Source organism: Castor canadensis, chromosome 16 (assembly GCF_047511655.1).
Source record: "Castor canadensis chromosome 16, mCasCan1.hap1v2, whole genome shotgun sequence".
NCBI lineage: Eukaryota > Metazoa > Chordata > Mammalia > Rodentia > Castoridae > Castor > Castor canadensis.
This window is the reverse complement of record NC_133401.1, coordinates 77,566,010-77,580,846: the sequence shown is the minus strand read 5'-3', so window position 1 is coordinate 77,580,846 and position 14,837 is coordinate 77,566,010. Positions and strand designations below refer to the sequence as shown.

At 34.4% G+C, this 14,837-nt stretch overlaps 1 protein-coding gene across 3 annotated transcripts in view; it reads right to left on the bottom strand.

Annotated features, from left to right (window-relative positions):
- Gabra6 (gamma-aminobutyric acid type A receptor subunit alpha6) overlaps positions 1-14,837 on the bottom strand; it is a 150,392-nt gene that overhangs the window by 106,629 nt on the left and 28,926 nt on the right. For all 3 annotated transcript variants that reach the window (XM_074057708.1, XM_074057707.1, XM_074057710.1), the window contains one exon: positions 13,090-13,194. In XM_074057708.1, coding sequence (XP_073913809.1) covers positions 13,090-13,122 — 33 coding nt within the window. In that variant the 5' untranslated portion in view covers positions 13,123-13,194. Of the gene's footprint in view, positions 1-13,089; positions 13,195-14,837 lie in introns of those variants that run through there.

Below are 14,837 nucleotides of genomic sequence, written 5' to 3'. Positions count from 1 at the left end.
ATTGCTGCTTTGGGGAACAAACCCTCAAAACATCTTTGGCTCAGATTCAAACTAAAGCAATTGGGCAAAACGATCGAACACAATAACAATTTTACAATTCAGTATTGGATACCTCATTTAATTAATTGAATGTTGAATACTGTACTGAAAATGGAAAATGGAATGGTTACACTACTTTAAAATCCAAAACATTTAAATCAAATAATTATAAGTTGAAAATCAATTGTATTCTTGTTACAATCTTCAAATTTCTTTGGGTAAACTTCCTCCCTGACTTAATCTATGCTCCATTAGAACTTCTGAAACTTGAGGAGGACTAAGATGACTGAGATCTCCCAGTAATGTTTGCCCACAAACACCCCAACTTGAACAGCTATTTATGCAGTCAACTACTTTCACAAGAGCCCAGGAAATCAGATGAAAGGTTATAGGGTCTCCTTTGAGTATAACAAAATGAAAAGACTTATTGAAGAAGACAGGAAGGGAAGGAATTGCCTATGTCACTCCTCCACTAACTCTAGGCATTGTGACTTGGAATGAATTGCCTCCTGTACTTAGGAGAAAACAAAGCAGTAGGCATTACATTACCTGATTTCAAAATGTACCATAAAGCTATAATAATAAAAACAGAATGTTATTGTGGAAAAAGACAGATGCATAGACCCCAATGGAACAGAATGAAGAACAAAGAACATGGAATTAAATCCACGTATGTATAGTCAACTGATTTGCAACAAAGGTATTAAGAACATGCAATGGATCAATAAGTGATATGAGGAAAAATGTATAACTACATGCAGAAGAATGAATCTAGATTCCTGTTTCTCTGCAGTTACAAAAGTCAACTCAAAAATGGATTTCAGGCTGAAAAATAATACCTAAATTTATGAAAATGCTAGAAGAAAATGAAAACTTCAGGACATTGTAACAGGAAAGGATTTTTTTTAACTCTAAAAGCACAAAGAAACAAAAGCAAGACTTTGTATTATATCAAACTTCTGTACAGTAAAGGAAATAATCAATAGAATGGAGAGGCAACCTTAAAAACAAAGGAAAATATTTGAGGATTATACATATGACAAGTGGTTGATAACAGAATACATAAGGGACTCCAAAAACTCAATATCTAAAAAAGAAAATAAAAACAAAAAACAAATTACCTGATTAATAAATGGGCAGTACACTATTGATGGGAATATAAAACGTCATAGCCATCATGAAAAACAGTGTAGGGATTCCTCAAAAACATAGAACTAACTTAGGATCCAGCAATCCCCCTAATAAAATCCAAGACATGAAATCAGTTCTTCAAAAAGACCTCTGAAGTCCCACATTCATGTCGGCACAATAGTCAAGAAATGGAAATAACTTGTGTCCATCAAAGATAAGAAAATGTGGTATATGTACAAAATGGATTGCTATTGAGCCATTACAAAATGACGTCCTGTCATTTGTGGCAACATGGATGGAAGTGGAGACCATTATATTAAAACAACATTATCTCACTCTTTTAAAAATGTTGATTTCATAGAAGTTGGTCATAGAATGATGACTACCATAAGCTAGGAAGAGTAAGACGGGAGGAGAGCTGGACAAAGGTTGAAGGATGAGTGCTAAGTTACAGTTAGACAGAAGCAAGATACTGTGTTGTGCTATTGAACAGTGGGGTAAAATTTTCATCTTTTATGCATCAGTTAAAAGTAAAAAATTTTAATGTGAAACATTAAACAAAAAAAATAACAATTAAAACATGTACCTGCAACCTAGGCCAAGGCTACTATGAATATTTTGCCTAAATGGGCATTTGACTCAATTTGGTCCAATCAGAGTGAATGCCAGGACTTTCTAAGGAGCTACACAATTCATTTTGGGAAAAAAAATGCAAAAGAGAAGAAAGCTGAATTGATCCAATGACAAGACAAGGGGTTTTTCACTATGGTTCCCAATTACTTTCATACTCTCATTAAAGAGAGAAGAAAGCAGAGCTGAGAACTAGAAAGAAGCAATTCTCCACCTGTGCTGTTTGAATGCCTGGACTAAGTAATTTGTGAGTCCATTACCTTTGCTTTAAAATTTTTCAAGTAAAGCTTCACTTTACCGTAAATTTAAGTAGAAGGTTTTTTTACATCTTGTAAGAGCAAAGAGCAGAAAACAAACCTAAATTCCAAATAACACAATTACTTATTCAGAAAAGCTAGGTTCCCATAGACAAAAAGGGGGAAGAGTAAAAGACATAGAGAGACAATAGAGGCGTGGGAAGGAGGGAAAATGAGGGAAAGAGAAAGAAAGAGAGAGAGAGAGAGAGAGAGAGAGAGGGAGAGAGAGAGATAGGTTGCAGATTATAGAGAAATTTTGAGGCTATCGCTACTATTTGAATTGATTGTAGAAATAAAAACTCAAATCTAAGAAAGGGAGATAAAGAAGTAAAATAGAAGAGCTTCACCTGATTAAAATAGCTTTGAATTCCTTACTACAGGATTTAAGTTACCAACTATCCTAAGTCAGCATTTCCCAGAGTTTCCTCGCTCTCCAACACTTTCACAGTCATGGAGAATCTTTTGCAGCCACCATTTTGAATTTTGAACAAGGTTTGGTGGAGCCATGTAGATAGCACACCACCTGAGGGAGAAACCAAGAAGTCTTAAGGCAGTACCACCTACACAGATATGTCCATGTGGCATTTCCCTTTTGTGAAGTGATTGTCATCCAGACTCAGGACAGACATAGCAGGAATAACTAATTTCTGTGTCTAACTTCTCTCCCACTTCCTGTTACTTTGTAACTGACTCTTAGAATTCTTTTTATATGTACTGCCTAGGGTTGGTGCAGCAAAGTAACACACAATGGTGGCTTAAAATGACAAAAGTTTCCTCACTTTCAGCTATGTAGGTAAGAAGTCCAAAGTCAAGGAGTTTTTGGGGTTGTTTCTGCCTGGTACAGTGAGGAAAAATCTTTTCCTTGTCTCTACTTTCTGACAATCTTTGGCCTTCCTTGGCTGATATCTGCTCTCTCTCTCTCTCTCTCTCTCTCTCTCTCTCTCTCTCTCTCTCTCTCTCTCTCACACACACACACACACACACACATACACACACAGATTGCAGTTGCCTAAATTGCCCATTTTATAAAAGTATGTCATTGATATTGGAATAAGAGTTCACTTGTTTCACTATTTATACACTCTGAGTGAGGTCATGGGGTTTAGGAGTTCAGTATGTATTGATGGAAGGCATAACTCACCCTACGTCACTAATATCAGCAATAGCCTTATCAAGACTTACATTTGTTTAGCATTGTAATTAATGCAATAACACTAAAGAATAAGAGCTTTCTTTAGATTAGTCTAAGAATCTAGGTCTATCACAGTTCATTTTGGGAAAAAATGAGAAAGAAGAAAGCTGAATTGATCCAATGACAAGTGAAGCATTCTGAAGGTTACAGCTGAGTCATCCTGATGACAACAAAACACACAAACACAATTTCAGAAACCTTAAAATTAGAACTTACTGCCTCAGCTCACACTGCCTGAATTTGTTTCACCTGTGGAAATTTTCTAGACCTGATTTGATTTTAATTTCCAATTTGAAAGTGCTAAATCTGATGTATGAAGCCTTATTTCCCCATTTCTAAGTAAAAGGGAAACCAAAGTGACCTTCACTCATGATTTCTGAGACTAGGAATAGAAACAAAGTTAAATGCATAAAATGTAAGGGACTCAGAGAAGTCAGACACAAAATAGAGATTTGGACGTGGAATGCTGTCCAATATTAACAGACTTATGGATGGTAAACATGGGGACAAAATTTATCATTGCTACATTAGGTCCTACCACCCGAGTTATTTTCATTGTCAATGTAGAAACAAAAATATTTGGAGTGAAGATATAGAGCTTTTTGTTTTTTTTACTTTTTTCATTGTTTTTTGGGGAGCCTGATGAAAGCAAGGAAAATCATACCCAAACACTTTTTATTATTTATATTTTTAATTGATATAAAAATTACGCATACTTATGGGTGCAGTGTGATGGGTAGATACATGCATATGATGTACACTGCTTACCTTAGGATAAACTCTATCTTCCAAATATTAATCTTCTTTATGGTCAAAGTATTCATTTTTAATCTTTAAGTTAATTTTTTAACTGATACATAGAAGTATTAAAATTGTACATATTTATGGAGCACCATGTGATATTTTGATATATGTATACGCTGTGTAGTGCTGTAATCAGAGGAAATATATCTATTTCTTTAACATTTATCATTTTCTTATTGTAAAAATATTCAAAATACTTTCTTCTCACTTTCTTAAGTGTAAGATAAAATTATCCATAGTTAACATTACCCTAATGTGTGTAATAGAACACCCAAAGTTATTCTTCTACCTAACTATAATTTAGTATACTCCCCATTACTCTCCCTAGACTCTGGTAAACACTTCCCACTCTTAACTTTTATGAGATCAACTATCTTCGATTCCTTATCTGTGTGAGATCATGTAATGTTTGTCTTTCTGTGCCCACCTTATTTCACTCAACACAATGACTTTCAGTTCTATGTTTCACAAATGATAGGATTTCATTCCATATATAGCTCAATAATATTCCATTGTGTGTGTACACACCGCATTTTCTTTATCCATTCATCAGTAACAGACATCCATGTTTCTATTTATTGGCTATCATGAACCATGCTGCAGTAAACATGGGAGTGCAGATGTCTCTTTGACATATTGGTGGTAACTTTTTGTCACTATGACAAATATCTGATATAATCAACTTGTAAAGCAAAAAGGTTCATTGTACACCACAGTTTTAGAGTCTAGTTCATAACTGATTGCCTCCATCATTTTGGAACCTATGGAGAGAGTGCACATCAATGAGGGAACATGGGAACTAAACTCAAATGGACAGAAATTTAAACAGAGGAAGAACAAGAGACTGGGGTGCATTATCTTGTCCACAATTACCTGGACACCTCAAGTAGCCCTCACCCATTAACTGTTCCACCATCTGCCAATAGCACCAATCTGGTGACCAAGTCTTTAACACATGGGTCATTGGGGGACATTCCAGATGCAAACTATAGCATTACTGATTTGGTGGCTCTCCTGAATCATATAGTAGTTGCATTTTTAAGTTTTTAGGAGGCTCCTTAGTGTTTTCCATAGTGGCTTTATTCATTTGCAGTCCTGTTAACACTGTGTGGGGATTCCCTTCTCTCCACATTCTCACAAGTGCTTGCCAAACACCTTTCTTGATGAGCACCTAGAATGTCTTATCATTTTTCTTGGACAACTTCCCAAGGAAGACGTCATCAGTCAGGGAAATTTTAAACAAGGAGCTGATTCAGCTAATTTTTTTCTTCCTTCTGTAAGCTTCTGTTACAATGATTAGGTTCTCTGATAGATGTTCCTATCTCCAGCTCACTTACTTTTAGAAAGTTACTACAAGAAATAATAGAATCCAATTCCTTCACAAACCAATTTGGATTTATTTAGCCAATAAAAGTGTTGAATAATGGAGGACCAGCCTGAAATGGTTTGTATTAATGCAAGAAATTCTCAGACATTTCACTCAGACCACATGCTTCTTAATCTAAGAATGCAGAGAAAATAACTTACTGACTTCATCTTCCTTAAGATATGCATTTCTAACTGTGTGCCACATGACCTGTATAAACATTGTGAAAACTGAAACTAACTTGTGGTCTTACAATGATGTCAACAAATTTACTGGTAGCGCAAGTTGCAAAATGTTTAATAAAGAAAAATATCAGGAAAAGAAGATTACAGAAACATATCAAGTGAACTAACATTTGCCAAGGAATATATGTAGGACCATTCTGCCTGCAATGATAAGAAACAAAGAATGAAATCAGTCCTTGGACATTAGTTCCTAGAAAGGAAAGAACTATATTTCCTTCTTCCCTTCTGTTACAGTTGTGAAGGCATCACCCTGAAATATGCTCATCTTAAGCGTAACTTTTAATAAATTTCAGTAAATAAATATACTCATATAATCTCAATCCTAACAAAACACATGACATTTTAAACACATCAGCAAAGTTCCTCATGCTTTTTTTCTAGAAAATCCCATGTCTGGTAATTCTACTTTTGTGATTATTTTCAACCATGACTAATTTGACTGCTTTCAAGTTTCCTATAAAGTAAATTGTGTAGTATATACTTTTCTGGTAAGGTTTCTTTTACTCAGCAAATGTTGACATGTATTTGTGTATCAACAGTCCCTTTCTTATATTATACTTGTGACAAATTTCTTTTTGTGTGTGCATGTGTGTGTTTAAATCATTCCCTCTTGACCATAACTAAATTGTTTTCAGCTTTGTGCTACTGCAAATAAGCATGCTGTGACTATTCCTGTACAAGTCTTTTTGTGGAATATAATATGTCTAGAAACAGAATTGATGAATACAGTAGGTATTTATTTAGTTTTTTATGACACTGTCAGACTCTTTTTTTCAAAGTGGTGGTCACATTTTATTCTAAACCCAACATTTATGAGCAGTCTAGTTGTGCCATATTGTCATAATGATTTGGAATATCATTTTTAAAAATTTTGGCCATTTAGTGAGTGTATATCATTGTAGTCTAGTTTACCATAACTGATAACTAAAATGATCAGTAGCTAGCTTTGTGCTAATTGGGAATTCACATATACACTGACTTTACCTACTTCTAATTGAATTTCTTATCTTTTTAGGAGTTCTTATGTTCAGGGTATAGGTGTTTTGTCAGAAGTAAGTTTTTCACCATATTTTCTTCCATTCTATGACTTGCTTTTTCATTTTAATAATAGTATATGGTGTTGAATTTTCAAATATTTGAGGATTTACGAGATATCTTATTGTTTTCTAATTTAATTTCATGGTATTAAGACATTCCAGTCATTGGGATTAAAAAGAATGCATATTCTAACATTCTAGGGTGTTTATTCCTTTTCATTTGTGGACTATTGTGTTCTTCAGATCTCTCTGCCTTTACTAATTATTCCCTCACTATGTTTTTCAATTACTGAGAAGGATTGTGACATCTATATATGTATTTATTTCCCCTTTAATTTTGTCTAAGTTTGCCTTGTATTTTGAAATGCTGTTTCAAGGTGCATACACAATAGGATTTGTACATGTTGCCAATGAATTCATTGATCATTTTAATATGTCACCTTCCTCAGCAGTACTGTACTTTTTGCATAGTCTACTTTATATGACACTAGTATAACTGTAATTACTGTTTGTGTGGAACATCTTTTGCCATTCATTTACTTTCAACTGACCTGTGTCTTCATATTTAATATGTAATTTAAGTTGTAATATGTAATGCAGGAAGCATGAAAGAATGTCTTATTTTGTTATTCAGTCTGACAATTTCTGATTTCAATGACAATATTTAGTTCATTTAAATTTAATATAATTATTAGCAGGGTTGGAGTTAAATCTGCTAATTTTTTTTATTTGTTTCCGCTGGTCTCATCCTTTATTTTTACCTTCTGTTCCTCTTTTCTTGCTTTATTTTAATTTGATATTTTCTAGAATCCTATCTCACTGTCTCTCTTGTGTTTTTTAAATTTAAATTTTTTTGTCATATTATTGTACTGGGGGTACATTGTGATATTTATAAACATTCTTACAATATATCACTTGCCGTTTTAACAATTCCTCTTATCATTATCAGTTCTTAATGTTTCCTTTAGGGATTACAATATACATTATTAACATTTTGCAGTCTAATTGAACTGATTGTACTAGTTTTATACTCACTTATGTGAAACGTAAGTTCCATGCGTGCTATAGTTTTAGTTCCACCACTTTTTAATATATTGTTCTATACATTTTGTCTCCATATACTGCAAACTTCAGACTCCAAGGTCATGTTGTTAATTTAAACAGCTATCTAAATTATAAGAAATGAGGAGAAATATAAAATGTAGTTTTAGACTTATACATTTATCTTTTACAAAGACCTTTTTTTCTTTCCTAAAGATCTAAGTTTTATCTAGAATCATTTCCCTTTACCCATAACTTCCTTTGCATTTCCTCTTATGCATATCTGCAGTTAACAAGCACAGTTTTCCTTTATCTGAAGATATTTATTTCTTCTTTATTCTGGAGTGAAATTTTTCATAGCTATCAATTTCTGTGTGACAGATTTTTCCTTCTTCCAGAACTTTAAGTCTATTGTGTGTCTGTCTTGTTAACACTTCCGTTCTGATGAGACTTCAGCAGTAATTTGCATCATTGTTCTCTTCGTGTCTGCAATGAAGAATTTTTTAAAGATATGATGGTATTGAAGTGACACACGTTCAGTGAATCCATAGTTCAAATTATGAAGTATGAACTGGTCCTTGTCCAGCAACATACAATACAATATTCTCTTTCAGCTCAGGCTAACTGCAGGGAGCCACAGTTACCAGGGAGCATCACAATCACTAGGAAAAACAATACTCCTCCTCCCCTCAGTATACTGTGGACAAGTAAGGATGATGCTAGTGCGTGTACCAAATGCACTTTCAAGTTATGACATTTTCAATCTGTGATGGATTTATCAGGATGTAATCCCATCAAAAGTTAAGGAACTACTACATGGTTTTTTTTAAGCTTCATTTTCTCTATTTCTCAGTAATTTGACTGTTAATGCCAAATGTAGTTTTCTTTGTATCTTTTGAGGGCTCTTTTTTTGAAAATAAAATATTCCAACTTTGGAAAATATTTTTCCAACCCATTCTCTGACCTCTCTTCCTCCAGGGATTCAGCTGCATACAAATTAGACTTTTGAATATTTCTCCACACATCTCCGAGTCCCTTCTCAGCATTCTTCAATCTTTTCCCCCTCTGTTTGTCACTTGAATAATGTCTGTTGGTCTTTCCTCACTGTTTCTTTCTTCCATCCATTCAAATCTGCTCTTAAATACAGGTAGTTAACTTTGTACTTCAGAGATTATATTTTTTTAGTCCTTGAATTTCCAACTGACTCTTTTTAAAAGTTTCCATTTTTATACTAAGATTTTCTATGTTTTTATTCTTTGTGGTCTTATTTTTATTTATATCTATGGTAATAGCTACTATAAATTGTTTGCTAATTCCAAATTCTGGGTCAGTCTCCACTGACTGTCTTTGGTTTTGAGTATGAGGCAGGCTATCTAGTTCAGATATTGTACTTTGGGTTATACCCCAAATATTGTCAATGGTTTTTTGGAGACACTGTCAATTGTATTCATTCTTTTCTAGAGAGTTTAATTTTTAATAAGACTGCTGAACTCAAACTCCAAAATCTGTCTCTTATGTCTGAAACTTCTGTTCAATTCTTTCAGCCTTGCCTATAAGTTTGAATTCTGCTCCACATATACATGTTCATGGATAGCCAGCAAGTTGTTTGGAGTTTATCCTCAAATTTGAGGTCATCCCCTATGGGACTCTTCTTTTTCTCAAACTTCTTGCTCTAGGTTTTAGCTGCTAAAGATACCCCAATACTGATTTAATGATCCTTTATTCAATAATTGAGTTTCTGCCTCAGTTTTCACTGATTTAATGGGTAAGGTCAGATGTATCTGGTGTTGAGTTTCCAGTTGAAATGTCAATTGCATGGTTGTATCTCCTATTACTGACATGTCAGCCCACCATAGAGCCTGGTACATGGTAGAGCCTATAGTAAGGCTCAGTAGACATTGCAAAATTACTGAGTAAATGAGACTAAACCACATGTGAGCCATTGGAGTCAGGCAAGCCTTAGCTCAAACTCCTCCTCTGTATTTTAAAAATTTGATCTTTGGTACATTACCCAACCTTTCTATCATAGGCTTTTTCCTTTTCAAAATAAAGAGAACAATAGCTACTTCTCAGATTTAAGTTTGGCAGTTTGACATGTGTGGGCACTCACTGTTATCATGCCAAAGTTGACTAAGAAAAGTTCCGTGAGAATACACTGTTGATAAGTCCAAAGCAAACAGCATCAATTTTCATTAAGAGGAGAGACTTTGGGGAGGGATATTGTATTTGAGGCAGCCCTTGAGGGGTAGAAGCTATTTAATACAAAATATTTGCTTCCAGTGTTTTACATCACATATCATATTCTTAAACATGTTTTTATGTGTGTGTATGCGTCTATGTCTCTAAATCTATACCAGTAGACCTAGATCAACGTATCTTTACTTACATATGTATGTATACAACTCTGTATATGCCTATGTTTTTATGTACACACATAAATCTATATAGATCCATATACATAAATATAGATAAAGATGAAGTTATAAAGATAAATTAAACATGTCTATAGATATATTAGTACAGATACATATGATTTAAGAAAATTAATAGACTTATAATGTTATTTAAAAATAGGTCAAGAACAGGGTTAAACCTTGAATACTAAAGACTTGAAAATCTAAAGATGCCAAGGAAAATCATGTAACATATGAATTCAAAGCACTACCAGAATGATAATTCTTCCTCTGTTACAGACATGCTAAAATCAGAATTAGCAATGTGTCTGACGCTTGAAATTTGGGCACAAATTTCTTTATTTGAGAAAATTGCAAAATGTGTGCCCCAGAGCTAAGTTTTTGCCATCTCTGGAGGTGATCTCATTGCAGATCAGATGATATTTTTTACATAAAATATTCAGCCTTCTTCCTCTGGTATGTCAGACTGAGCACTGATGACTATTCCATTGGTCTAGTTAGCCACCTTCTATGAAAGTAAGAGATAGCCGACCATGAAGGCACTGACAGGGACACTCATATCTTAGAGTTCTGGCTTATTATGCTGGCTTACCTGCTAATTACCCAGTGAAACAAAATAACTTGTTCATTTCCCTCTGGTAAAAATTAGGGAGAAAAAAATTCTTAAAACAATCTCATTTTCCTTCCAGATTATCATTTACAAAAAAAAAAAAAAAATCTGTGACTATTCTCTGGAAGCCAAAGTACTATCATACTGAAAGTGACCTGTACTCATGTGACATTTAGAGAGATTTTTTATTGTATCTCTTCTGATAACTGAATTTTTTTAAAAAATTGTTCTAGCTATGTAAAATAAAAATATTATGAAGTAATGAAAAGACATTTCACCAAGCATATTCTTAAACAAATTTCCATTGAAATCAACTTTAAAATTATTTTTTTCATTCTAAAATTTTTATTATCATATAATTATTGTCCTAGGGGTACATTGTGACATTTACAAAAGTTCTTACAATATGTCATAGTTGAATTCACCCCTCTATCATTCTCCTTTATCCTCTTCTTCCCCTGCCATTCCTGGAATAGTTTCAACAGCTTTCATTTTTCCATTTTCATACATGAGGACATAATATTTCAACCATATTCACCCTCCCACACCCTTTCCTTATATCCTCCCCTGCTTCCACTGGTATAGTCCCCAGACAGGACCTGTTTTACCTTCTTGTTCTCTGTTTTTGAAAAAAAAGGCATTTTTGTTTGTTTAAAATAGTTATACAGAGAGTTTCCTTGCTACATTTCCATGTAAATATGTATTATAACCCAAATTGGCTCATCCCCTCTATTTTTCTCCTTTCCACCATAGTCCCTTTTTTATGATGATTTCAACAGGATTAAAAATTTTATATTCTTTCTTATATAGGAAGTACACAATCATGTTCATCTTCTTAACTTCCTTCTTTTAACCTCTCTCTCCCATTAGTGACATCCTCTTAGCATAATCTATTTTTCCTTAATATTCCTTGTATTTGAATTGTGTTTATCTCCCACATATGATAGAAAATATGGGGCCTTTTTGTTTCTGAACCTGATTATTTCACTTAACATGATGTCCTCCACTTGCATCCATTTACCTTCAAGCCACATTGTGTTCTTCTCCCTGTGGCTGAATATATTAATGGGGGAACAAATTGCTTTTGTGAAGTGAAAACACATCTTCATTTGTTCACATGGCAGCAATTGTACATGGCTGAATTGCAGGTCCATTTGTTGTCACACATAATTACAGCAAGTTTTTTTTTTTTTTTACAATTTTATGTTGTTCCTTTTGATAGTTCCTTTCTTTTAGAAACTTGAAAATGATACTTAAAAGACGAGTTGAATCAACATGGGTCGTAACACATGGGTACATGAAAGCAATAATAGGAATATTTCTGTATAGCTATCCTTAACTCAACTAGCAAAACCGCTTTGTCTTCCTTATTATGCTTATGTCTTTTCTTCAACAAAATTAGTGATAAGGGCAGAACAGGACCTGCCTGGAACTGAGGGGGGGAGAGGGGAAGGATGGGGGAAGGGCGCAGGGTGGAGAAATGACCCAAACAATGTATGCACACGTGAATAAATGAAAAAAAAAAGACCAAATGTAAGCTTTGTTTTAGAGTATTTTCATTCACGTTGGCATTGCCTAGCTATATAGCTTTGAGTGGAGCCATGGCAAATCGGTATTAATTTCTTTGTATCTGGATTTCCCTGACTCGTACCAAGAGGATCCTATCATGGACTTAGTGTGAAGTTACAATGAATATGGAGTCTAGGACTTTTTTAGGTTACTTTCCTAACTTCCATTATTTTGTGACCAAAGTCTGACTTGTTCTACAATTTTTATGGCAACATTAGTCTGTTCTCGTTTTAGAACTGATTGCAGTGAGGAGTGATTTGAAAATGAAATCAATGATTCTGGTTGCAAAATAAAATTGTGAATTCTTTTCAGAGCTTAGATTAACAACAGACTTCTTTCTGTTGTGCCAGAACTCACTGCTTCCACAAACCTCCTCCAAGCTGTTGTCTTTGGAGAATAATTCTTGAGACTGGGGTTCTTGTCTCAGAATTTGCCATTGCCTAGTTATTTGACCTTGAGCATGTCAACTAACAAATAGTTTTTCTGTTCTTAGATTTTTCTTAACCTTCAACAATGGGATAATACCTGCCCTTCTAAGTCACAGGCTTATTGTGAATATTTAATGAATTAATATTTATGAAAGTGCTTTGTAATGTACCATAGAAGATATTTTTATTATCTTGGTTTAACTTTGAAAGTGCATTCCAAAGAAACAGCTTCAAAACAATTATTTTCTAGAACCACTAAGTCCAAGATCACATAAAAGCAAACTTACCGTAAGCAGTAAAGTCAGTGAAATAGGTTTCATAGTGAAGAGTTGTGCTCTAAAGTTAGAAGGAAGTAGGTTCAAATCACAGTTCAGTCTTCTATTGACTCTGACCTTGAACAAATTAGAAAGTTTACTTGAGCCTTCAACTTCTCATCAGTAAAATGCAGATGATACCTACTTGACAACCTGTCAATTAGGATAACCTGGAACAGGCTACGCCAAAACTTTAGAGAAGTATACAGAAAAGTTTGGTTTGCTTGTTCCCTCTCTCCCTCATTCTGCATGTCTGTCATGCATCAATTATTGGCTCTATGACATTCTTTGGGGCTTTTCTGATACAGTAGTTGCTATGGAAATTTTTTTTAAACATCAGGATATAGGGAAGGTGAAGATAGTTAATTGTGCCCCAAATTGGCTTTAACTACTTAGTATTTCAGAGACTGAAGAAAGTTGTATGGCCTAACTCAACATCAAGAGGATAGAAAGCACAATCTTATCATATCCTTTGGAGGAGACTTGGAAATGTGAAGATCACCCTAATCAGCATCAAAAGCAGATTATAAAATTATATAAATATGAAATACTTACCACAAGTGTGTGGCACATATATTAATATTTTATTACATTATATTATTATCTCATTTAGCATGTGTTTTATGCACAGAAATAACTCTGAGGTCTTCATAATCTACCCATGCAATCCCTCAACCAGCAATGGAACAGAGGCTACACAATCTAACAGAAACTTGATGTCTACCCTCTTCTCTGAGATGAGCTAATAATTTCTCTCCTGCTGAAATACTCGCTTTTCTCCTTTAAAAATAATTTCAAACAGAAATATTGCAACTTCCTGAACACATTAGAGGATATTGCAAATCACCACGAACTTCTAAGAAGTACACATGCATTGCACAGCAAACCTACTTTATTGAAGGATTCCCTGGAGCTACCATTCCTGACGCATCAAAAAAGGACTAAAACTTGCAATTGGCCCTTGAAAGGAATTTGCAGCTCCTTCTCTGGAAGCTCTCTGTCTGTTCTTCATTGTTCAGGAAGACTGTGATTTAGGTTATGTCTCTCGGATTCCCAAAATATTTAAGTGTCTATCTAGATAACAAATACAGATAAGTAAGTCAGAAGCAGGAAAAATGGGGGCGGGGGAGGTTCTCATAGAGTGAGTAGCATACTTCCTCAAACACAATACACTTGGTGTTTCTTCTTAGATAGTTGAGTTCTACCTCTTGCTTAGTCCTGCAGTTGTCCATTTTCTAAGCAAGTTTTCCACAGGAGAGAAGTTATTATTCCATGTGATTTGTGGTGGCATTTTTTTCAGGCTTTCTTCAATCATGTAAGTATGAATATCTGAGCTCTATATTTTAAAATGCCCAATATTAAGGTATCACAACAGAGAGAAAATAAATATTATGTAAAAATAATGAACTTATGCAACCATAAGGGGCATGGAGAGTACATATGAGCCATGTGTATTGATAATGACTGTCTTCACTTTTCATTCCCTTCTCATAGCTCCAGCAGAGACTTATAAATGAATGATGATAGCCGACTGTAGTGGCACATGTCCTAGCAGGTGGATCATGAGTTTCAGGCCAGCCTGGGCTACAGAGTGAGAGCCTATCTCAAAAAATAAACAAATAAAAGAATGGTGATATTTAATGTCAATCCGAGTATCTGGCTGGCTAGACATGTGCACTGATTTTGAGACAGTAACACTTGGCTACTATTTTGGGGGTGTG